Raw genomic sequence first — 25068 nt, 5'->3', positions numbered from 1 at the left:
ACAACACATAAACAAACAAACATATAAACACGTATAGTTTCTTAACCTCTTTTTCTTAGACCTTGTTTCAACGACTTCCCCATACCTCCCTTTTCTGCATCCCTGTTTTAAACTTTTCCAGCAACCCCTAATTTCAATTACTTATAATTCAATTTCTTTAATCTTTTTCCTCTTACCCAATTATTTATCACTGCAATTCTGTTTTACATTACCCATGACATTTTAGCACTCATTAATTTTACAGCAGTTCTTAAGATAAACTTTAAATTTCTTCCAATCTTCTTCCACCGTCTCTTTCCCTTGGTCACGGATTCTGCCAGTCATCTCTGCCAGTCCCATATAGTCTATCACCTTCGTCTGCCACTCTTCCAGCCCACCATTACTGCTCTTGCCCTACAGTGCACAGCTGCAGGTGTGTGGTTCCTGCAGGGCAAGGAGGAACTATGTGTGCCCAGGAAATGTCCTTGGCACTGAACAGGGCCTCTTTGGCAGTTTAAATCTAAAAATGATTGTAAGAAGTAGGAAGCTTGAACTAATGTTGCAGTTGAAGAAGTGCAACATGTCTTAAGCTTTTATCTGATTTGCTTTCAAAAACAATATCTTAGAGAATTTCAAGCACGTTCAAAATCATCTTTCTTGGATGCTTTGGCTTATATCCAGTACTGTGGATCTGTTTGTGCAACAGAACTTCCTGTTCTCTCCTGTGCCCTCCAGTCCCCTGTTCATCCTTAAAAACAGTTCTGTAGGGTTGGGGTAGCCTGCCGAGGAGACTGTGGGAGTGTATGAGGGGGAGATAAAAGGAAACCGAAAATCCATTGGGTGAATGGGACTCTGCTAGTGCAGCATTGGATCCAATCTTTCCTTGCTAACATGTCCTTGATTATCTGATTATGCCTAGTAAAGTTTCTTTTCTCACTTTGCTTTATCTGTACAGTGGAACCTTGGCTTACGTACTGTCCTTCTTATGAATGCTTCGGGTAATGAGCTCCACTAACCCAGAAGTAGATGCTCCTGGTTGCGAACTTTGCCTCGGGATGTGAGCAGAAGTTGTGCAGCATGGCGGCAGCGGGAGGCCCCATTAGTGAAAGCACACCTCATGTTAAGAACGGTTTCAGATTAAGAACAGACCTCCAGAACTAATTAAGTTCATAACTGGAGGTACCACTGTATCAGATTCCAGAAGTGGCAATGGCAGCATGATTTGATCTTGGTTTGTAGGGCAAAAGCAGACCATAATTTGACAGTTTAGATGAAATGACAAATTGGCTTTCTGCAAAGCAGGGAGGGGTGGGAATTGTTGCATGCAAAGGAGGAGGCAGGCATGCCTGAGGATCTTTGGGATTCATTCATATAGGGCCAACCACAGCTTAAATCTTGTTTCATGTGAAGTGACAGGATCTCTTGAGGTACATGGTCTCCGTAAGTGTTGTGTATTAAGCTGTTGAGATTAGGGCAATTGACCGATTTGGGACAGATAGGTGTATTTGCATGGTCAAATTTGCTTCCACACTAAAAGTTGACTGAAGTTAAACCATAGGGCATAATGCAGTGAAGAGTCTTGCTGTCTATAAATAGCAGAGACGTGATCAGTTTCAGAAGTTAGGTATAATATGCTTTTTGCCTTTTGAGGCATACGCTTCTGGCAATAGGACGGAAGTCCATGGGGGTAAGTTGGTACAGGGTAGATACGTATGTTGTTGTTGTTGTTGTTGTTTAGTTGTGTCTGACTCTTCGTGACCCCATGGACCAGAGCACGCCAGGCACTCCTGTCTTCCACTGTCTCCCGCAGTTTGGTCAAACTCATGCTGGTAGCTTCGAGAACACTATCCAACCATCTCGTCCTCTGCCGTCCCCTTCTCCTTGTGCCCTCCATCTTTCCCAACATCAGGGTCTTTTCCAGGGAGTCTTCTCTTCTCCTGAGGTGGCCAAAGTATTGGAGCCTCAGCTTCAGGATCTGTCCTTCCAGTGAACACTCAGGGCTGATTTCCTTAAGAATGTATAGGTTTGATCTTCTTGCAGTCCATGGGACTCTCAAGAGTCTCCTCCAGCACACGCATGTTATGAGTTGTCAAATATAGCCCCAAAGTTATTTGGACAGTAATTCCAGAACCATGCCTATGACATGAACTGAGCAGTGATAGTATGCATATCTAGTCTTTTAAAGTATGTGTTTAGTCTTTATGCACTGCTGAACATCTTGTAAACAGATAAAAGCATGTCATAAACACTATTATGTAGAATGGTTTTTTTTTGTACTGAACATGGTGGGACATAAAAAATACTTGAATGGTTTAAAGAGATAAAAAGTAGTACCTTGATAGATGCTAAAGATTTAAAATTTGTGGTTTGTATTCAGATCCACCTGCTGGAATCCATTTGAAATTTGCAGTGTTTGGATGTGAGGGTACAATGGCAGCTTGGATTTTCAATCTGTTTTTCCAGATAGTGTTAAACTCAGCAGAATCCATATTAAATGTTTCCAGAACCATTGTAACATTTTTCTTCTTTTGTGTCCTGTTCAATCTTTTGAGCCATCATAGAAATCCAGCATTTCACAGCATTCACGCAACTTTGCTCCTGTTTCATTTGGACATTGGTGTAATTAAAAATGGCAACAAATATTGGTTTGGCTTACTAGTCAGCTGTGACTTCTATGTCCTATGCCTCTTCCAGGTCCTCTCCATGTGCACAGAGGAGGGACTGGGTCTTGTTTTCTTTAGTAGCAGGAGGCTGGCTGGCTATAGGCATAGTAGAGGTTTTCTCTGAGGACCCACTATCAATCTTCAGTTCATTCATACCAGGTGTGTGTGTGTGTGTATGTGTACAATAATAGTCTCTTGTCCTTTATCTTGTCATTCATTTCAGATTCTCATTTATAACTCAGAAATAATATTTTAAAATCATTTGTTTATACTTAAGCATCTTAATATGTTTATAGACCTAGTAAACTTTAGTCTCTGTTCTTTCAGGTGGCTTTTCCACAGTGCTACTTGTGCATACACATGGTGGAGTCCGATGTGCATTGAAACGAATGTATGTTAATAATGTGCCTGACCTCAATATCTGCAAAAGAGAAATAACAATAATGGTAAGTAAAATAATACCTTATTGTCAACATATTTTTTAAGTATAATTGATTTTCAAGAGAAAACAACAACAGCATAAAAACATGTAAGTTCCACCCACTTGCAGAAGAACAAGGAGTTGAAGGGCTTTTGAATATATCCAAAGTGAAATAAATTGGACTCCAAATGGCAGAGGACAGAAGCCACTTCAGACAGTGTTCTGTGGTCTTGGGAAGGCAGACAAAAGATGAAGACCTTGTATATATATATGTCCCATCACATATTCCATGAGTGAGCCTCAGGCAGCAAAAAAAGTCAGAAGGTTTTTGCCTTTCCTTTGGCCAATTCTATATTGAAAGACATTTTTTCTGCATGCACAATACTGGCAACTCATTTTTTATACCAAGCATGCATTAATATAAAATGTGTGAGCCTGGGAAAGGCTAGGCTTATTCATTTCTTTCTAAATCATAGTTGAATGTGGTATAAACATAGAGTAAAAACTAATAGAGGTTATCATAACATTCATGGGCAATACACAATACAGATTACTCTTCGTAGTCATTTCACTATGATAGTGAATGTAACAGAGGCCAGGTTTGACCATCATGTTAAAGCATAATTAAAATTAAATTGTGGTTTAATGTGGTTCAAAAGGTGTCACTGCACTCTTTCCCCCACTCCTTCCTTTGGCGCACTGGGAAGGAAATGAACCAGAGGCTGACTTCATCGTACCTACAAACCAGTACTCATTATTGTTTTCTCTCCTTGGCATCTGCCCATTGTTTGCTTGTAGAGAAAAAAACTACAGGGCTAATGCAAAGCCAGTCTGTGGTCTGTTTTCTCCCCTGCGCGATGAAGGAAGCAGTGGTGGAATGCAATGAGACCTTTTGACCAGCACAATTCTCATTCATGTAAAACCATAATTTAATTTTAACTATGGTCTAATGTGACTTCAGAACCAAGCCATAAATTCTGTAGTTTCCCTCCTCTTCAAATCTGTAACCCACCCTTTTAAACCTAACCTGCAGTGTGGGACGCGTATCCCTCTTGTTCCGTTTTCTCACAACCTTTTCCTTCCCCTCTTTCTCAGGGCACACTTGCAATCCAGACATACTGGTTTAACAGTCATTTTGTCTTCCTTGAGAACCCTGGGAATTGCAGTTTTGGTGGTGAGACAGAGATGTTGAACAGAACTTCATCACCTGTATCAAATAACAGGCAGAGGAATCTTAAACTGCTCATGCAGGGGTCCTTATTGTGGACAGTTCTTCCCACTGCAGCACATTGTCCCACATTGTCCAGTAGCTCCCTTTGACCCTTGGGAGGGGGGTTCTGGTAGTGGTGGGAAACGTGTCTTTATGGCGGAGGAACAAAAGAAATCAGTTGTACAAGCTGCCTTCTGCTTGCACAACATTGGATACGATCTTAAGCTATTTACTTAGTCTCTATAAATCGATTTGTCAAACTGTTTAGTCAAGATAATCACGAGAAGCAAATGTTTTAAAGTGCTGATAGACCTATAAAGCCCTACATGGTTCAGGTCCAAGCTATCTGAGAGAACATATTCCCCCATACGAAACCGCTTGTGTTTTGAGAACTTTGGGAAAGGCCTTCTATCAGGCTTGCCACCCTCACAGGCATACAGGGCCCTCTCAGTGGCTGCTCCAGGACTTTGGAACTTACTACCTAGATAAGTTAGACTGGCTCCCTCCTTGTTCTTCTGCCGGCAGGTGAAAACTATTTTGTTTCAATAGGCTTGGGGGTAGCTGCTTTTAATGAAAGGGATGGTGCTATGCTGCCTTTATTATAATTATGAGTAGCTTTAATAGATTTTAAAATAGATATAGTCCCCCCCCCCCTTTTAGTGATTCTTATGTTAATTGTAAACTGCCTTGAGTCCTGTGAGGGGAAAAAGAAGGGATATAAATAAATATATAATAGTAGTAATATTTTAGATAGCTTTGACTATGGCATTTTAGGCTAATTGCGGTAATGCATGTATACTATTTTTTCCAACCCTTAAAAAAAGTTTATTTCTTTATTCCTAAACTATTCTTTCTTTTTCAGAAAGAACTGTCTGGGCACAAGAACATTGTAGGGTATTTGGATTGTGCTGTTAATTCTGTTAGTGATAATGTTTGGGAAGTGCTCATCTTAATGGAATACTGTCGTGGTAAGCCTCTGTCACTTTAAATATAAAAAATGGTCTAACACACAATAGTTACTTTCATATGATAGTCCTTGCTATATTAAAAGTGCAGTCTTACTCACTTTTTTATTCTGTGAACTGCCCTGAGATCTTTTGATGAAAGGTGTTACATAAATTTAATAAATAAATAAAATGTCTGTTCAGAAGTAAGTCCAACTGAATTCAGTGGCGCTTATACCCAGGCAAATGAGAGTCTTAATGTGGTACTTCAACTTTTTAAAAACAGTGCTCATAGTTGGTCAGAGATTTAAAATGTTTGTGTTTTGAATAAGTAGTGTTTTCACTGTGCTAACATCCTCTTTAATGTATTATTGTAACATCTGCCTTCTTTTTGTAGCTGGGCAGGTAGTGAATCAGATGAACCAGAGATTGCAGACAGGCTTTACTGAGCCAGAAGTGCTAAGGATATTTTGTGATGCCTGTGAAGCTGTTGCTAGGCTGCATCAATGCAAAACTCCCATTGTTCATAGAGATTTGAAGGTGAGAGGAACTGAGAGGAATTCTTCTGTTCTTGAAATAAAATCTCTGTGTTTGACTCCTGTTTTATTGCATGTAACAACACTAAGTTTGAATTAGATTTAGGTACGTCTATTCCTTTTCTTTTTAAAGCTATTCACCAATTTTGAAAATCCTTGAAATAGAAGCTTATGTGGTGATACAGTAGGGATTTCTTGTTTTGAACAAGAGTCTCCAAAAGTTTAAGAATAACTTCATTGTTTTTGTACATTGCTTTTGAGTAACTTGAATGAAATAAGATATACTTTGGTATTACTGTAATAGCAAATTGATGTGCATTGCTTAGGAGATCATGTGCAACACCCTTAGATTTCCTTTTCTTTGGATTAGGAATGGGGATAGGGGTTGAAATTTGTCACAACTTGGGAAGAGCTCTTCACTCAAATATTTGAAGATCGCAAAGGTCCATGATGTCCCACTTGTCCGAATCCAGCTGTCCGAATCCTTTAAAGTTGAAAGAGGCAGTGCAGAGATCCTTTTCGTGCTACTCAACTAGGAAATGGCAACTTTGTGGGAGCTGTATATCTGTACTTTTCATTCTGGCTTTAAAGGGCTAATGACCTTCAAGGCCAGGAGAAAGAGCGCTTCTGCTAGCCTTTTAAGGCCTGAGAATAGACTGCCCAAATTTTTGCAAGGGATGTGTGGGTATGGAAAAATGGCAGGAGGATGAGTGGATTATTATTTTTGGATCAGGTATGAGAAACCTGTAGCTTCCAGGTGGAGTTGGATTCCATCTCTCAGTCCCGCTCGGTATGTTCAATGTTCAGGGACAGTGGGAGTCGTTCAGCAACTTTTGGAGGACCATAAGTTATCTATCCCTTGTTTAGAGGGTATCAAACTTTGCTACACCATAAGAATAACCACCAATAATGTGTTTGTAATTGAAGGTTAGCCATTGTTGAATAATGGCATCAATCTGAACAAAACATGGCAGTGTAACATGCTGTGCTTAGCTTCTTCATTTGGTTAACACGCTTTAACAATTGGATCTAAAGCTTACATGCATTTGGCAATACTTTTTTTCCTTTAGAGCAATCTTGGGTCCCAAGATGTTGGACTACAACTCCCATCATTCCTGACTAATGGCCCTTCTCACTAGGGAAGATGGGACTTGTAGTCCAACAACATATTGGGATCCAAACTTAAGTAAGGCTGCTTTAGGGTATTTAAGCTTGGTCCTTCAGTATTGGTGCTGAAGTATGAACACTTTAAAGTGCCGCTGACCCTGCCAGATTAAGACATTAAATGAAAGGTGACTGCTTGAAAATTAGGAGTGCCTTCTATTTTATATGTGTGTGCTTTTTTCTTTCTAAGGTTGAGAACCTTTTGTTGAATGACAGTGGAAACTATGTCCTCTGTGACTTTGGCAGTGCCACTAATAAATTCCTTAATTCTCAGAAAGATGGAGTTAATGTAGTTGAAGAAGAAATTAAAAAGTAAGTTCAATTTCTTAGGGCAGCTTTTTAAACACCAGTACTCTGACAATCCTAGAATTATCTGTCTAATAACAATAGAAACACATGCATGGCAACTTCAAAGTGTCGTTCTACATATGCATAGGTATTTTAGAAGGTAAACATCATAATATGGCGAAAGATCCAGTTTACCACATGGATATATATCTACATCTGGATATGAGCTTGTATCAGTGTCTTTTAAAGCAGGATAAATACATTAATCTCTCTTTTGAGTGCTAGATGCATGATTTTCTGTTCCTTTCTCCCTTGTTTGTACTGTTATGGTAATCCTTTTCATGGTCTCTCTCCTTCCAAGGGTCAGTCCATGAATAGAGATTAGTTCAGTTCTTTGCTATTTAGAACACAAATTTGTATACATTCTGTGATTATAGTGCCCTTTTTCGATGGTATGTTATAATTGTGGTTTGAATTCCCAGTTTCAAATTTACTGTTTAAAATCAGTACATTCAAAGAGCTATAATAACATAATTAAAAAAATTGCATTCAAGTGCCATTGGGCCTCTAAGATGCTTTTTTCCTTTTCCTTTTTGTTACTCTGTTTCAGCTTTCATTTTATTAAAAAAAGAGTGAGAAAGCACTTGCCCTCTAGGCTGCAGAGGTCAGTTTAAAAATCTGATTTCAAAATGGTAAAGGCATGAAAAAGGGGCAAGTAGAAAGAAAAAGCAACCCTATTGACTTCACAAGTTCATAATTTTGTTATGTTTTTGAGGATACTTTCAGGATAATAACAAAAGTGCTCTCATCATATGGTGATACATAAAAGAATTGTTACTCTTTGATACGTTTAGGCTTTTGCCCATATTGCTGAATTGCATTGCCCCAATCTTAGTGCAGTAATGCACAGTCTGAAAATTCAAAAGAAGTCTATATTTTATTGTTCACCTTTAATTATCCAATTATACGTTCATAGGTATACTACGTTATCATACAGAGCTCCTGAAATGATTAATCTTTATGGAGGGAAACCAATTACTACCAAGGCAGATATCTGGGTAAGAAAACTGAATAATTTTACTGTTGTTGAATAGTATAGAATTTGTTGCATTTCCCCCACAAAATGTTTCTTTATTAAGCATAGTATTTAGATAAAAGCTTTATGAATAACACCGAAATGGCTTGCATATCTGAATGTTTGTTCAGTCAAATATAGGGTAAAATACATAATCTCAATTAATAAATCATTATACTTGTTACTTGTTTCTTTGTGCTGAATCATGGGGAAAAAAATAGGATTCAAATTCTTGTAAAGTGCTTTAAATGAAAGCACTCCATTAGCAATTCTACTGTATATTTTGTAGTGCAAAAGGTTGAGCAATTTACCATCTCTATGAAGCTTGACTGTGTGCCAGCAGCAGCAAGAGATGCTCTTAGCAAAGCTTTTTGTAATGAGCGAGCGACACTACCAAATTTCCGCTTAATAAATCTGTGTAAATCTGATGCTTGATGTGCAGCAATGTCACAGTATATAAATACGTTTATAAATAAATAAACACAAGTGCTGAGATGATCAGATTAGCAAAAACATTTTAACAGTTTTGCTGTTCTTGCATTCATTTAGAAAACTGTGAAACACCTCTCATTAATTAGTTTGGAAGCTGTGATACTTCTATTATCACTGAAGTGTTAAGTTTTACACTTAAGTTGTTAATGGTCAAATGCTGCTTAAACAGTCTTGGTAGTTGGTGATTTCCCCCAATAACTGTGTTTCACCTGCTGTTTCACTTCATAGGCTCTTGGTTGCTTGCTATATAAGCTTTGTTTCTTCACACTTCCCTTTGGTGAGAGTCAGGTTGCCATTTGTGATGGAAGCTTTACCATCCCAGACAATTCACGTTACTCCCATGGTATACATTGTTTGATAAGTAAGTAACTGAGGCAACTTTCAAATTACATTTTCTGTGAAATGCTTTAATCTTTGATGGGGTGCTAAACCAAAAGTGAATTATCTTGCTGATTGAAGGTTTCATTGCATAGAACTTTGCTGAGTACATCTGTGGAAATAATGTATGTTTGCTTTCAAGTATATGATCATACCAATATTAAGATAAAAGGACAATCCTTCCTCAGGCCTTTTTGAATGTTCTTTTCATTTTATTTTCTGCTCAGTTCTTTGACAGCAATATACATAATACATGTTGCATACATTATTACATAACAAAATACATATTCTAAAACGATTCAATCCAAAAGTGCCTCAACAAACACTAATCAGTATATTGGGTCAGATCTAAATTTTTCCCTCTGCGAACAAAGGCCCTTTTCATCTACGGAAACTTTTTGTGTCGGCAGAGGGTTCTCCTGATGGACAGTGAGGAGTTGGCTTTGATTATATCGCTGCCTTTCTCCCAGCACCATCTCTCACATGGTTCTGGAAGGTTCTTTCCAGAAGAGGTCGAAGGGGAAATTGGTAGAAGTGTTTCTCCCTTTCCACCAGAGGCTTCTTCATGAGAAGAGCTCTGTTTGGGATACTCCTGCTTACTGGCGTAATGCTAGGATCCGAGTCCCAGTGCCACAAAAACAAAATCTTAACCATAGCCTTAAAATGGAAAAATATAAATTGATGAGAAAATTTAAGAAGGGGCAGTAGGCCTCCTCCAAATGTTAATGCATAAAATCTGTTTAAAAAACCTAAGGTTCTAATATAATCAAAGGGATTGCCAACCCGATTTACCTAGCCAGGCACATTTAGAAGAAGTGCCATGGACACTAGTCAGAAATTGGCTTTCATGGCATAACACAACATGGCAGCTGTGGGATGTGTGGCATAACATTGAATTAGACACAGCCATTGCTCTTTTCTGGTGGTACGCAGGGGTATGCATGTTGCTGCTGCTGTTTAGTCGTGTCCTACTCTTCGTGACCCCATGGACCAGAGCACGCCAGGCACTAGGGGTATGCATACTCCTAAACATTTTGTGAATCTTAAGTTTGGCCTCATTGAGGGGCAGTATCTCAATATGAGTAGGAAAACGAGAGTACCCCGAACATGTTTTTAAAGAAAAAAAGCACTGGACACAGCAGTTATTACTACTTTTCTTTGCCTGTTCCAGCCTGGGACTAGCTCAGGTTTGCCATGGAGAGTCAGCAATGTCCTGTTGGTCTTGATTTGGCGGTTACGCAATAATGCAGTCTCTCACTCTCACAAACACACACACACTCATGAATACAATGATGGTGTTGCTGTCTAATAACAGAGCATTTACCAGTACTATGAAAAATATACAAGGTGGCCACACCACACTCACTCTCCTGCACACACATACATACTTACTGTGCACTTACAGATCTTATACACTCATGCATCTCTTTCTCTAAATACATGCCCATTTCACATATACATCTCTCCTTCTCTGCCCAAGTGCACCTCTCTCTATGTTTCACATACCACATATTCATTAATCTCTCTCTCCCTTTCACCTCCCCCCACCCCAAATGCATCTTCCAAGTGCATCCCTCTCTCACACACATGAACTGCTATAGGATTTTTTTCTGGGGGGCATGCGGGCAAAGTAATACACTGAAAAGGGTGATACGTTCTAATTTCTCACAAAAAATGAGAAGGATGGTGTCTGTATATTTTACTTTATATAATGCAACATAATAGAGAAGGCAGTTTTTTCTAAATTGCATGGTGCCCAATTAGTTTTAGGACCTGGCAGATGAAAACAATATGCTTCCTGGATCTTGTTTGAGCATTCGGTTTCCCACAGTAGGCAATATATGCCTTCGGGAAGCCCACAAGTGGAATATGGACAACAGCAGCTGTTTCACGTTGTTCTCCAGCAACTAATTTTAAGGCATAGTTTTACCCCCCTGCCTACCACAAAAAACTGGTTGTTCGGTACCTGTCTGTCCATAGAAACAATGAAAGCTGCACTACAAAATTTATTTGATTCACTTTTATTCTACTTTGCTAAATCTAGGCTTCTTTCTTGCTGCTAATCTTTTAATCTGCTGTAATCTACAGGGTATATGCTTGAACCAGATCAAGAACAGAGACCTGATATCTTTCAAGTTTCTTACTTTGCCTTTAAACTTGCCAAAAAGGACTGTCCAATATCCAATATCAATGTAAGTAGATCTTACATAATGCTAATATTTTTAAGGTTAGCAAAAGGAATAGCACTAGCTTTTTGACTTTTTCAAAAAATGGGAACTCCTTCCCCCCCATACAAAGTGGCTCTAAATTTGGTAACTTCAGATAATTTTTCAAAACATTGCCTTCATGGTAATTAAGAAAAACACACTGTGCTTGCTTTGAAAAGTAAATGACATTAACCTATGGATTTTTTTCCATATCAAAGGCAATACAAAATTGTTGGATGGTCTGGGCACTTTCTCTTTTTTGAGCTTTCCTCTTGGAGATGTCAGGATTGTTAATTCAGTCAGTTAATGCAATTGGGTTGGTTCCCCCCCCCCAAATGTATTCAGAATTCAAGGACACAGTAAAGCAGAATTCTGCTATAGACGCAATTTAGCCTACTGGATGATGAACTCTGCAGGTGCAGCAAAGCTTTTGAATTCGTTCTACTCATTCCCACAAAAAATCCCAGTAGTCCCTTTGCTCCTAGGTGACATAGAAAGCTTCTGAAGCTAAAGGGAGTTGCAAAAGCCTTGGTCTTTAAGCTTAATTAAGATTCCAGACTATGGTTTGTATTTCTTGGCATACCAGTGTCAGCTTTTTACTAAGTAGATATCAAAAATGCTATTTATTTACTTTTATTTAGTAGGTTTATATACTGCCCTTCATCCAAAGATCACAGGGCAGTGTGCAACATAAAAACAAAAAACCTGTAACATAATAATAAAATGTATCACCCTTCCAAAACATTTAAAATATCATATTCTTCCATAATTAAGGAATTCATTATGAAACCACCTCTAAATTTTAAAATGGTGGCTGCAGGGAATCTAGCTTTCTCTCCCCGCCCCCACCCCCGGCGAAGCATTAATCACTCCCTGGACCCACCTAGGCATATCCCCCTGTAGGATATTCAATTCTGTCTCTCCCCACTGCATAGTTTACCGTTTTGCCTCTTCCCAACAGTAAGCTAGTATTTCAAGGCCACTGAGCATTCTCAGTTCTCACACTGTTTTGGGGTACCCTCTTGGATTTTTTAAACGTTTTTTGTACTTCCACAAACCCTGGGGGTTTCTTCTTGTTCATGAATGGCAATGTGCTGGGTATAAAAGGACTGGCTGTCAGAGAATTGAGCTTGATATTGATAGATATAATTATTTGCTACTGGTGCTACGTATTTTGGAACTTGCTACTTATTTTACTTTTAGAAGTCTAATAACGTGGTTAATTTATTTCCCCAAGAATTCTCCTCTCCCTTCAACTCTTCCTGAGCCCCTGACAGCTAGTGAGGCTGCTGCTAAGAAAAGCCAAATAAAAGCTCGGTGAGTATGGCAGTTTTATGCACTTCTTCCATAAAAACATTGCACCTTAATATGGTAAAATCTGTTTTTCCTCCCCTAACAAAAATTGTTTGAAAACATTTTTTCTTTTTCAGACATTGTTAAGCCTTGCTTGTTAGGTTGTCTTTTGTTGCTGTGCTGCTGTAGACTAGTATCAAAATATAAAGGTTAAGTGAATTCAGGTATAATCTCGAAGTATTCAAGACCAGCCGTGCACATGCATAGTCACAAATAAAAAGAGATACCTAATGTTGGCTAGCAAGTATTCTTATTATGTTTAGAAAAGAATATAAATACAAGGCAAATACATAAACTCACCAGAATAGTAGTGGAAAAATACTGGCTAGACTGGTGTGATTGTTGAGGTTGCATATCATCCACAAACTTCTCAAAATTACAGGTGTATGAGGGGATCATAATAGTGGGTGGGAGTCAACTAACACATTGAACCTAATTTAGCTCTATTCCGTGAGTCTACTCAGAGTAAAATTTAGTTGAAATCACCCAGTGTTTCTGCTTTTCCACTGTGCTCTGTCCTCCCCAAACAGCTTGGGATCAGTCTTTGCTATGAGCCAGACAGGAGGAAAAGTTGATGATAATAATGGTGCTTCTGAAATGTGTCCCCCTAAACAACAACAACAACAGATATTATTAAGTATTATCACCACCATCCATATGATGCCTGGGTTCCCACCCACAAAAAACTCACCCCCCCCAAAAAAACCCATTTGAAACAATGCCTGCTGTAGGGCATGCAGCAAAGACAGGAAAGGGTTTCCATATCCTCCCTCCTCCCCAGAATCAACTAAGGCCCCTCTCAAGCAGCTTCTCTGTTCCATGTGCATGTAGGCAATAAACTACAGCAGCAATGGGAAGATTTGCATGTTTCTTCCACACACCACATTTTCAAAAAGTGAATCAAGCAGCTACCTGCTCCACATGCTCAGCAGGCAACAAAACAAGTGACATACAGTTCCTTTGTTTCTTCCTTTACCCCAGTACACACATTCTTTAAAAGCATCTCAAATAGCTGCCTGGCTTAGTCATGCTGGCCACATGACCCGGAGGCTGTGGGCCGGCTCCCTCGGCTAATAAAGCAAGATGAGCGCCGCAACCCCAGAGTCAGCCATGACTGGACCTAATGGTCAGGGGTCCCTTTACTTTTATTTAAATAGCAAGTGGATCCATTGACCAGAAAATGGTTTCTGCAGAAGTTGCATCATAACTCTTTTTCTTGGAGGACTAGAGACATTTTTGAAATAGAAAAATGCATCTGTGGGCACTGATGGGGGCCACCAGTGCAAGTGGTTGATTGATTACTCCCACTACAAGAGAATGGAGATTGTGACAGTATAAGGTACACCCCCCTTCTTAATCTACTTGAACAAAATGTGCTTGCACAGGTCTACAGTAGTAAAACGCACAACTTTGATCACACATTGCACAAGAAGAGTGAGAAGTTGTACAAATTCATAATATTACTGTCTCTACGTCTAATGTGGAGTTTCAACAAAGAACTGCTTTCAATGACTCATTTACCTGTTCTCAGTGGAATATTGCTTTGCAGAAAGGAGAAAACTGAGATGGATCTTAAATTGCTCCTCCGTTCTCATAAGGGAGGGAGCAGTTTCTGTCCACTTCAATCCACCTCCTCCCTACACAATGTACCGCAGCATTCGGAAGGGGGTCTCAACCCTCAGTGCAAACGTGTGTGTGTATGTGCACTTGCAAGGATCTGCAGAGGGAAGGGGAAATTAATGAAAGTGAATTCCGTTTCTAGAAGAAAAGTTAGGATTCAACTCATTGGAGTGTAGTAATTCAGTTAACACTGGTTAAGAGCTGTTTTGAATCAGCTCTTAGTGTTAACCAAATTACTAAATCATGACTGACTGAACTCTGTGAAAACTTTAGTCCAATGATAGAGTTATTACTGAAGAAACCTTATAAATTACTTTATGTAATGATTGCAGACTGATCCAGTTTCAGAGATATGTGTGTGCAACACAGGTCTCAAGTCAACACTGAGCTATTGACTACCTGAAATAAGTTTGGCACTCTAGAGCCCTCATGTGTTAGTTATGTATTGCAGTCAAGTAACTTGTGCTGGTTATGGGCTGTGTGTGCAAAGAGGAAGCAGGAGACATTGAGGAAAGTGGCAGATTGAGCAGAAGCAGAGACTGGAATGAAATGAGAGGGAAATTCATTAGACCACTTCATTTTGTGGATAGCAGTATTTTTATACTTGAGTGTACACTTGTTAGTTAAATTTACTGAATACACACCATAAATATGTGTTGAATGGCACATGGAAGAATGCTGAATCAAGCTGTTGATTCCTGGAAAGGAGAATATTTTTCAAGACCCTTCTTATGGTAATTGTGCACATTGAGAGAATATATGGAAAGTTATTTTTGTATAAATGACAGTGCAGAAGATATGCTTCTAATCTTAACTATACCCTTCTTTTTGAAGTTCAGAAATTTCTAGAATCTCTTTCATTCTAGAATAACAGATGCCATTGGACCAACAGAAACCTCAATAGCACCACGACAAAGACCAAAGGCCAATACAAGCACTGCCACTTCTAGTGTACTAACAATTCAGAGCTCAGCAACACCAGTCAAAGTGCCAGTCCCTAGTGATTTCAACAATGGACAAAAAGGTAACTCTTCAAACTAATGGAGTGGATTTGAGTGAAAAGCATTATTAAGTTTGGAGATTAGATAGCACCTTTTTGCAAAGCCTTTGTGAATCCTTTTGACAACTATTTTGTTTTGATTCCTGTATATCTACAATTATGAGTTCCTCCTTTGCTTAATTGCCCAGTTGCATCATGGTATGAGAAGAGTTGCTACACAAAGTTGTGGTGACATACTGCTTTGGAAAACTCAGTGCACAGTCTTTTTGACAGGCAACCTACTCATTCATGAAAATGAACACTAGGATTGACGCACCTTTTTAAGGAGATATGTTAAATTGCAAATGGTTGTATTTGCATATTGTTGTGGTGCTGAAATTTCAGCTTAACAAGGCCAGAATCACTGGAGACTTAACTCCAGAGTTACAGCTGAGATTTATCCCTATGAGACAGATTCACAGGCTGGGTGTGTGTGCCTTAAATGACTTAACTAAAGAAATACTTGCAAAGCATTCTGTAGAGGAATACAGTACAAAGTTAATGGGTTTCTGTGGTGGTTTTATCTTGGAATAGAGAAGTTAAATGTGTAATTTACTAGGAAGCTTTCCGTGTTCAGACTTTAAAAATGCATTGAACAGATAATGTGCATTGAAAATATCCTAGGAGCCTCAAAATCTGGAAATAGCCAAGAGAGTATGTTGTCCCAGGGAACTAATCAGGCCCCACAGCAAAATAGAGTACTGCAGCAACTACAGCAAGGTGACTGGAGGCTACAGCAGTTGCATCATCATCACCACCAGCAGCAGCAGCAACAACAATTGATTCAGGATGCATACATGCATCAGGTACCAATGTGTTTTGGCTGTAGTACAAACCAGTTTTCAGGTTTGCCTCTTCTGTTATCAGTACAACTTTATAAATATAACTTGCTAACATTTAGTTGATGGTTGTGCTCACTTTGCCCTTGGAGAAGAATTTCCTGCCTGTGTCAGACTAGTTACTTTGGGTGTTCAACTTCATTTGTAGCTTGGCTAGATTACATTTCTGGAGCTATTTGTTCTGCAAGTACCCTTCTATTACATGTTCTCTGCTTATGGCATGCTGGTCTGGTTTATATTGGACACTGGGTGGGAAGAGAGTGAGGATAAGAAGTTGAAACAGTATGGTCCAGCTCTTATTTTGGAACAAAAGTTGACTTGTCTGACTTTTTCCTCTCTTACATAAAATTAAGCATTTACAGTAAAAGTACTACTAAGTGCAGCATCTCAAAGTTCTGCACATGCCCCAAAGACAATTATTTGTGTAAAATCACTTGATCAGCTGGTATTCATGACTGATAAGAATTTGTCCCTTTCTAAAACAGTATCAACAAGCAATGCAACAGCACATGATTCAACAGCAGCTTTTGATGCGCTCTGCTTACCAGCAGCAACCTTCCCCATCCTATCCAGCCATGGTAAGTTAACCTTTGAATACAAAATTCTGTTTACTTTGATTACTGATAAATATTACTACACAGATAAAGAAGGGTAATAATTAGCCACTTAAAAATTGACTACCTTAAATAGCATGACTCTGTTGATGGCATATTTTCTTAACTACAGTCGCTGCTTTTTACAGAAACTGAAGGGAAAAGGAGGTATCTCTTACTCTACAACAGCAAAAACTAGCTCTCACTCCAGTGGTTCTTAACTTGTGCGCTGGTACCATTCAGTCTCACTTATTGCCTCTGAACCATTGACTTACAAATAACTTGGTAATTGTGTGGTACAGACATGGTACAAACCAGGCACAGATATTGTAGGTAACAAGGGTATTGGTTTGTTTGTTTGTTACAAGATTATTAAATGGTACTGCATCTTTAAATGAGTATAGGGTTTGTTAACGTTACTGGTATTTTAAATACCAACAGTTTATATTCAACTAAGATAGCTTTCAAGAAACAGCTACCCTGTTTAGCCAAATTGTCCTTTTATTCTCTTCACCCCAGTTAATCTCACCAATACTTTAATGGAGGACTCCCCTAGAAGTCTGTTTTTCTATCCCTTAGGTTTGTCTTTTTGTATTGTCCTGGAAATCTTCCCTCTAGTACTCCTACTAGTAACCAGAGTGCATCTTTTTAAGCTACTTCCCACTTCTTCCCTCAGCACTGCAAACTGGCGTGAAATCTACACACATTTAAAAACCGTTCTGAAAATGCTTTTTTAAAAAGCGTTTTAAAAATACAGTACATGGAATTTTCCATAAGGCTCACCATTGCCATCTAGTGTCACAATTGTATATTGCACTTAAAACGTTTTATTTGCAGCTGTATAGCTGAGTCCAGGTTCTCCGTTCGTCTCCTCAGCCTTAAGCCTGGTGATTTCAGCTATCTCTAGCAAGTCTTCAGCCACTAATCTACTCTACCTACCCTTTGGGTTCTCTTTCTTTCCCAGTTTTCTTCCTCTGCTGTCTTCTGGCTGATTCCACAAACACCAATCACCAGCAACTACAACTACAACTAGCCGGCTTCTTTTAACTGCTGGCCAGCCTCTAGCCATATATACCCTCCAGTCCAGCCCCAGCCAATCACACTGTCTAACTGAAAATTCTGAATAGGCACCCACCCACCAATCAAAATTGTATACTGCCTATCCTTCTTTTGTACACTGAGAGTTCTAATCCACAGCTGTAAATTAAGGCTTCAGCCAACAGGCAAACGTAACTGTCACCGGATCAAATCATCTTTGCACCTCAAATACATTACAGTATAAATGTCTGAACACATTCCACAATACTTGTTGAAACATAATTCAAAGTAACAGGTTTTCTTCACTGAAACATTGGTGCTTACTGAGCAAAGCAATGAAGGGTGTATAGTACAGATAACATATTTATTGTTACTGGAGGATCCTCTGTGTTACATTTTATTTTTTCATGTAATTTTTTGCTTATGAAACAACAGGCATCTATCAACAAAATGCATGCCTTATGAAATATTTTAACTATGGAAGGAAGAGTTTCATTTCAGGAAAAATGAATAAATCAAAGATTTTGAAAATCTTGAGTAAAACACTCACATATTTATTTGAGTCCATTTCCCTGCTTAAGACTGTACCTTGGAAATAATACCATTAATTTTAGTGCTTCCAAAATGGACTTGATAGCTATAGTATATAGTTACTTAAGTGAAGAACAAATTCCCCTTGTGTTGAATACTGGGATATAAGTATTCTTGCCCATATTCACAAACAAACAAACAAAACTATTTTGGTCATGTTGCCTCAATCTCACGATGAATTGAAATATTTTACTGTGCTTACACCAGGTGAAAGTATAGTTGTATTTCATGTTTAGCATTCTATAAAATCAAATGGATGTCAAATGCTTAGTTACTTATGTCACACTTGTCAACTGATCTCACTCTTCCAAGTAATTCATTTTAATTTAATTGAGGGACCTAGGGAGCAATCCTATGCTTCCTTGGAGAAGTGCTCTAGGCTGTTGTGGAGCTACCTCTTCAGTCATAGGAGTCTGTGATTGAGGTTCACCTTGATAGTCTGAGGTCCTCCCTGAGGATGAGGTAGGCAGAAATGGAAGTGCTCTGAGGGGGTGTCCAAAGCTCCCATCTCAGGAGGGTCTCCATGTCAGCCACACTGCCCACACCCTCTGCTCTGGCTGCTGCAATCCTGGTGCGGTTTAGAAAGTGGCAGTTCCTCCACCACAGACTCCCCACCTCTAATCTCAGTAGAATGGCTCTGTTGATGCCATTGTTTAGTGTCAGTAATGGTACGTACATCTGTGTTGTCAATTCAATTTAGCTTTGATAATGTAGTTAAAGGTTATGTTTCTGCACACAATGAAATTTAATTGTTTGTTGAAGGTACCATGATTTTCTGAAGGTTCACATTTTCTCCCTCTTTCTTTGAGGTGCAGCAGTACCAACAAGCTCTCCTACATCAACAAGCCCTTGTGAAGCAGTTGCAACCTCCGAAACATTCTCCTGAATTTCTTGCCTCTCCTCAGGAGTTCTCACCAGCCTTAATACCCCATTCTAAATCCTTTCCAACTCATGTTGGTGCAGCGTTGGACACACCTTATACCACAAACAGGCAAGCCCCCTCAGTTGATGTTTGTAATGAGTACAAAGACGTGCTGTATGATAGCCCTCCCCAATCTGATTCTTAGAATGCTGCTCTGATTTCTGTGGGACACCTTAATTGTTCATTATAGAATAATCATTACAGAATAAAATACCTTTTCCTCGCAATTACAAAAGTGATTCATTTAATGTATTTTAAATTCTATTATCACCACAAGTAATTTTCTCAAATCAATTTTTACAGGTCATCTGCCGCTGATGCTGAGTCTGTTTCCAGCTATCCAAAACAGAACGTCAGTAACCCTCCTGATATGTCTGGCTGGAACCCGTTCGGAGAAGACAATTTTTCCAAGCTAACAGAGGAGGAGCTGTTGGACAGGGAATTTGACCTTCTGAGATCAAGTAAGGGACGCTTGAAGGCTTATTTCGCTTCACAGTAAATAAGAGCTCTTTAGGTTCAACCGGCAGTGCCAAAGACTGTTCTGTTCCAGGGTCACACAGTCTTGTTGTAGAAAACATTCTGAGCGTTTGAGGACAGAACTAGGCCCGCTGTGTGTCTTGTCCTTCTGTCACAAAAATGTGTGCAATAGAAATTAATTGTTTAGCATTTGTATTAATACAAAGAATGTTAAGGTCATCTCTTGAATACTTACTTTTCTTGAGTGTGAAATTCAAAAACGGAAAATAATGGGATGTACAACAATGCAGAACACCAGTCAGCTGCTTGCATTGCTTCACTTCGCAATTGTTCCCTTGCACACTAGAACAGAAGTTTTTTGTCAGTCTGGAATGCTTTTTGAAAATGACTGAAAGAGGGGAAATGACCTAGTACATTATGTTAATGTTTTGTAATGTCTTTTGAGTGGCTTAATGTAAGGGCTGCTTTATTGTTTGGACACAATAGTTGAATAAACTCTCTTAAAAGTCAAAAAGCTAATGTGTTTACTTGCAATCACTTGCACCTCTGCTTGTTTTCTTCATACATAATTTTCACAGAAATGAGTTATGGAGAAGGTATAAGGTACAGGGCAAGATAGAGATTCTGAATTTTTCAGAAAACAAATCACTCCACACGTAAATGACACTTACAGTATATGAAATCGGTGATGCATTCTGGTGTCCTAAGTTTGAAAGTAACACTAGTTTGAAAGACTTGTAATTCAGTCATAAAGTCATGGTTTATTCTGAGTACAAGCCTTGAGGATCCCTTGCAATTTATTAGGGAAGGGAATTATTTGGACTGGGGAGGGGGACAAGGTTTTATATTTTGATTTTGTTCTGTGAACCACCCTGAGACCTCCAGGTATAGGGTGGTATATAAATTCAATGATGATAATAGTAATAGTAATAATAATAATAATAATTAATAATAATAATAATAAGTCATTATGTAGCATGCAGACAAAGAAATGTTGATTTTTCTGCTATGTTAGTATTTTCTAATGTTTTTTCACATAAAGCATTAAAAAGTCAGAAAGGCATTTTCACATCATATTTGGAGCTAGAGGAAATGAAGTTTCCAATCCTCAGTGCAACCATTCTGTGGGCAATAGTTTTGAAAATCAGGCTAATTTTGGTGGGCATATTAAAAATATGATTGGGGATCTTTCACATTTGCATTGAAAGTCTGCGGATAAGCTGACTAGAGCTGATCCTTTCAATGTCTCAATAGTGAGTTTGAAGACTTGGCCATTCTCAACTGTCAGTTGCCTCATTTTGCCATATTGTGCTTGACATCCTGATTACGTTTTGACATCTGACGTTGCCATATATTCTTTACGTAACTAAAATATACTAAAGAAGAAAGTATAGAAGACTTGACAGCCCTCAGCTTTGCAAGAATGTTCTTTATTTAGCTGAACCGTTACTGGATCAAAAAAGAAGTGGACAAATCATATATTCACAGTGTTTTCTATTGCACGCTGAGAATTTTTATCTTGTAGAACTGGAAGGCTGTGTGAGTGAGAGGCTTTCGAGTGTCCTTTGGAGTTGTTAGATGAACAGCATGTCCAAACCCCAAGTATTAACGAAACAACATTTGCACTGTGGGAGAAAACTGCAACAAAAGTGTAGTACTGATTTGTATGTATCAGATAAAGTGTCACAAGTTTCCTTGTTTCTGATGAACTACCGTTATATCTGGAATTGTAGTTTCCCCACTAAATTAATAGAAGATTCTCTCTAATTATTGTTTATGCCATAATAACTTTTGTATGCTTCACTGTTAGTAGTTGTTTTGGATCCCGGTCAATAAACAGAATGTTATTTAAAATGGAGCTACTAGAACTACTTCAGCATTTTTGCTGCACCGTATGTACTCAATAATACAGTCTAAATGAGCTAAGTAACGTGTGGAAGTGAGACAAATAAGGATCGGTGTTGGCAAGTTGGAAAAAAAACCTCCAGTTTTTGTTTTGCCCCCTAGTTTTAGTGATCTAAGAGCAAGGAGGATACATTTTAATTGTGGTTTGACTAGTGTACACAATTATTTAAGACTAGAACAAATACTGTTCCTCATAGTGTGAAGAAGTCACGCATAATAGCCTTGAAATGTACATTACTTAAATATTTCTTCATGAACTTTCTGTATTTAGTCTGTCCTCCCCACCCCTTTCTGGTGGTCACACTTGAATCAGGTCTAAGACAGCACACCAATCTTCTCCCGTGGCTTTTTTAGTGTTTGCATAGAACATGAACCTTTATAAAAGCCTCAGTTGGCCAAATTACTTTTATATAGTTAGCAACACAGCATAATAAGCTGACTGAATGTTTTAATAAATCCTGTTTGTAAGTTGCGCTTGTGTATTCCAAGAATGAGAATTAGTTATGCTCTTCAAAAAGCATTTTGATATGTATGTAGAAGAGAAACTGTCCTGTATCAAAAATCAGTTGGCTGTTGAGTTTCTTTCTCTTGTAAAAGAAGGAATATAAAACTTAAGGAAATTTAAGCACCTTTTTACTTTGCTGAAACATGGCTTTGCTGTCCACATATTTAAATAATTGCTTAAGGAATATTTTTCATTCACTGTGTTTTTTTAAAGAAAGGTTGAACATACAACCTTACCTGTATTGTCCCTTACAATGTTACAATTCTAATTAAAAATATTTACATTTTGTTGTCTTCGTTCATCACTGCATGACCTTGGCTCTGTGAATACTCAACATCTATATTTCATTCAGCAAATAGTAAAGATTCCTAGACAATTGGGTAATATACAAGGAAAAGTGCACTTGCTCTAAAGTTGCTTTTTCAATTTTTATACTGTTGTTTAATTATTTTAATGTGACAATTTTGATGCGAGTAGCTGAAACTGTCTTTAATGACTATGGCTTGAACTCAGATTTGCTTGCATAGGTGGCAGTTTCCCTTTCTGTCCCCCATTATGTATCCTCCTGAAAAGTAGCCTCTGTGGGTTTGGGGGATCCTTCAGAAGAACATGGGATGGGGCCTGGCAGAGTGCAGTGTGCAATTTGTCAAAATTGGGCAAAGGTGCTCCGAAGTGGCATGGGGGTGGGCCCTGGAGGTTGTGGTGTAGGGGAGGGAGCAGGAAATGCCACTGTGTGAACTACTCTACTTCTGCAAGTCCGGTTTCAAGCCAATATGATCTGAATCAGAATTGGAAACTTGTTTAGAATGCTAAGATGCTTTTTTCGACTTGCTAATTACAGATTTTTTTCAGAGGGATATTTGAAAAATACATGGGCTGGAATCTAAACACTGACTTGGGTATGCTCAAACACTTGCACGTTTCTCATAGTTTACGTTGAACAGCAGACTAGAACTAAGAGAAGAGCTGCAGCAACAAAACGGCAAATCCTCTGATTCAAGGAAAAGTACAGAATTGTAACCTCACATACTTTTGAGTCATTTTGATTGATCTTCTTTTCTTTGCTTTGCTAAATGTCTGTTGGTTCTCTGTGGGCTGCTCCATATTTGTGTGATGGAAATCTTGCTGGAAGTGATGGTGCAACTTGCTATTTCACCTCACTAGCTGGGTTGCAGGAGGTTGATGAGTCTTGAGTCAGTCATTGTTTTTATAAGACCTGTTGTATTTTTAATAGTGTGGCCTACCATCAGTCTTTAGGTCAGGGCTACCCATATTACTATTTTAGGAATTTATGGACAAGCCCCACTGAAACTATTGAAACATGGACGTGTATAATTCCCCTTCTATTTCTGTGGGGCTTTCAATAAGAGTCTTGGGATGTTGTGCCCATGAATTTTTTCAAGAGCTGGTAATAAGATACGTCTGTTTATTTTCAGCTGGCGTAAAAACTGCCATTTTTATTTTACTTTTTTGTTCTGTTTTCGTTTTTATCCTTGCAGATAGGCTCGTGGAGAGGAGAACTTCCTCAGATAAGAATGTGGAGCCACATTCTGTTCCACAGAACCATCCTCCAGAAGATCCCTTTGGTTCTGTACCTTTCATTTCTCACCCAGGCAAGTTACATAATGTAACATCACTGCTTTTCATTTAAATATCTCTTGATAGTGCATTAGGTTCATTCTTGAAATCAATACTTGCTTCAATAGCTTTCCTATTCCTGCTGCTTACCTAACCCAGAACATGCCTGATAACTAACACCAGATACTGAATTTTAGAAGACTTTCCCCCACTATTAAACTTACTGGAATGTTCATTGCAGTGTTAATCCTTACAGTATTTCTGTATTTTCATATTTCTACTGCATATTCACGATATTCAACAGCTGATCAGCTGCACAAGCTCTGTGCTGGCCACCTGCCATACATAATTCAGAACTGTGTTTTAAAGTGTCTCAGGATATTGAGAAGATCCTATTAAGTGATACACATGCTGTTCACAGTTAGTTGAAACTTGCTGGACTCTTGCCCTTATTTCTATCTTAATTGGAGTCCAGAAATAAAGATTCATCAATGCCTACTGAACCCTAGGTGCAGAGACTCTCATGTATCCATATAGATTTTTGTTTTTTTTAGGGAGGTGGCAAAATCACCCTTAGCTGTACCAGTCTTCCTATCTAGGATGAACCTTTCATTTTTGTGTTTTGCTAGAATTTAGTTGCATTTCATTTAAATTTAGTTTTATCTCTTAACTGGTTGAGCTTCATTGGGTGACACGCAACTGAAAAGAACTTAAGTGGTTTTAAGTCCATTGAGTATGTCTTGGATGTCACCCTTTCGATTTGTTTCCGTATCACAAAATCTCAATTAAAATCAAAGCAACATAACAAACTCAAAGCAAAGTACATTAAGAAGTACAAATGAGTCACCTAACACTGATGGGTCATCAGTGCCTTGTTCCATTTTGTCCTGGTTCTTCCTGGATTCCTAAGCTCTTATATCACTATTCCATCAAACGCTAAAAACTTTCCTGAAGGGCTGTCTTCAGATGTCTTCTAAAAGTCATATAGTTGTTTTATCTGTTTGACATCTGATGTGAGGGCATTCCACAGGGTGGGTGCCATTACCGAGAAAGCCCTCTCCCTGGTTCCCAGTAACTTCACTTCTCACAGTGGGGGAACTGCCAGAAGGGGGAACTGTCAGAACTGGACCTCTGTATCCGGGCTGAAGGATGGGGGTGGAAACACTCCTTCAGGTGTACAGGGCCGAAGCCATATAGGGCTTTAAAGGTCAGCACCAACACTTTGAATTGTACTTGGAAACCTACTGGGAG

General features: G+C 38.8%; 1 protein-coding gene across 3 annotated transcripts in view; it reads left to right on the top strand.

The window, feature by feature from the left end:
• BMP2K (BMP2 inducible kinase) overlaps positions 1 to 25068 on the top strand; it is a 45269-nt gene that overhangs the window by 11406 nt on the left and 8795 nt on the right. The window contains exons 2-15 of one of the 3 annotated variants that reach the window (XM_083571046.1): positions 2970 to 3088; positions 5136 to 5241; positions 5615 to 5757; positions 7108 to 7229; positions 8182 to 8263; positions 9001 to 9133; positions 11239 to 11342; positions 12595 to 12674; positions 15197 to 15354; positions 15994 to 16175; positions 16694 to 16786; positions 19249 to 19421; positions 19656 to 19813; positions 23739 to 23852. In XM_083571046.1, coding sequence (XP_083427172.1) covers positions 2970 to 3088; positions 5136 to 5241; positions 5615 to 5757; positions 7108 to 7229; positions 8182 to 8263; positions 9001 to 9133; positions 11239 to 11342; positions 12595 to 12674; positions 15197 to 15354; positions 15994 to 16175; positions 16694 to 16786; positions 19249 to 19421; positions 19656 to 19813; positions 23739 to 23852 — 1767 coding nt within the window. Of the gene's footprint in view, positions 1 to 2969; positions 3089 to 5135; positions 5242 to 5614; positions 5758 to 7107; positions 7230 to 8181; positions 8264 to 9000; positions 9134 to 11238; positions 11343 to 12594; positions 12675 to 15196; positions 15355 to 15993; positions 16176 to 16693; positions 16787 to 19239; positions 19422 to 19655; positions 19814 to 23738; positions 23853 to 25068 lie in introns of all 3 variants that reach the window. The other 2 variants (XM_083571045.1, XM_083571044.1) reach the window with 2 other exon arrangements.

The sequence above is a fragment of the Podarcis filfolensis genome, assembly GCF_964270895.1.
Source record: "Podarcis filfolensis genome assembly, chromosome: 9".
NCBI classification, from domain to species: Eukaryota; Metazoa; Chordata; class Lepidosauria; order Squamata; family Lacertidae; genus Podarcis; species Podarcis filfolensis.
This window is presented reverse-complemented; position numbering and strand designations above follow the sequence as displayed.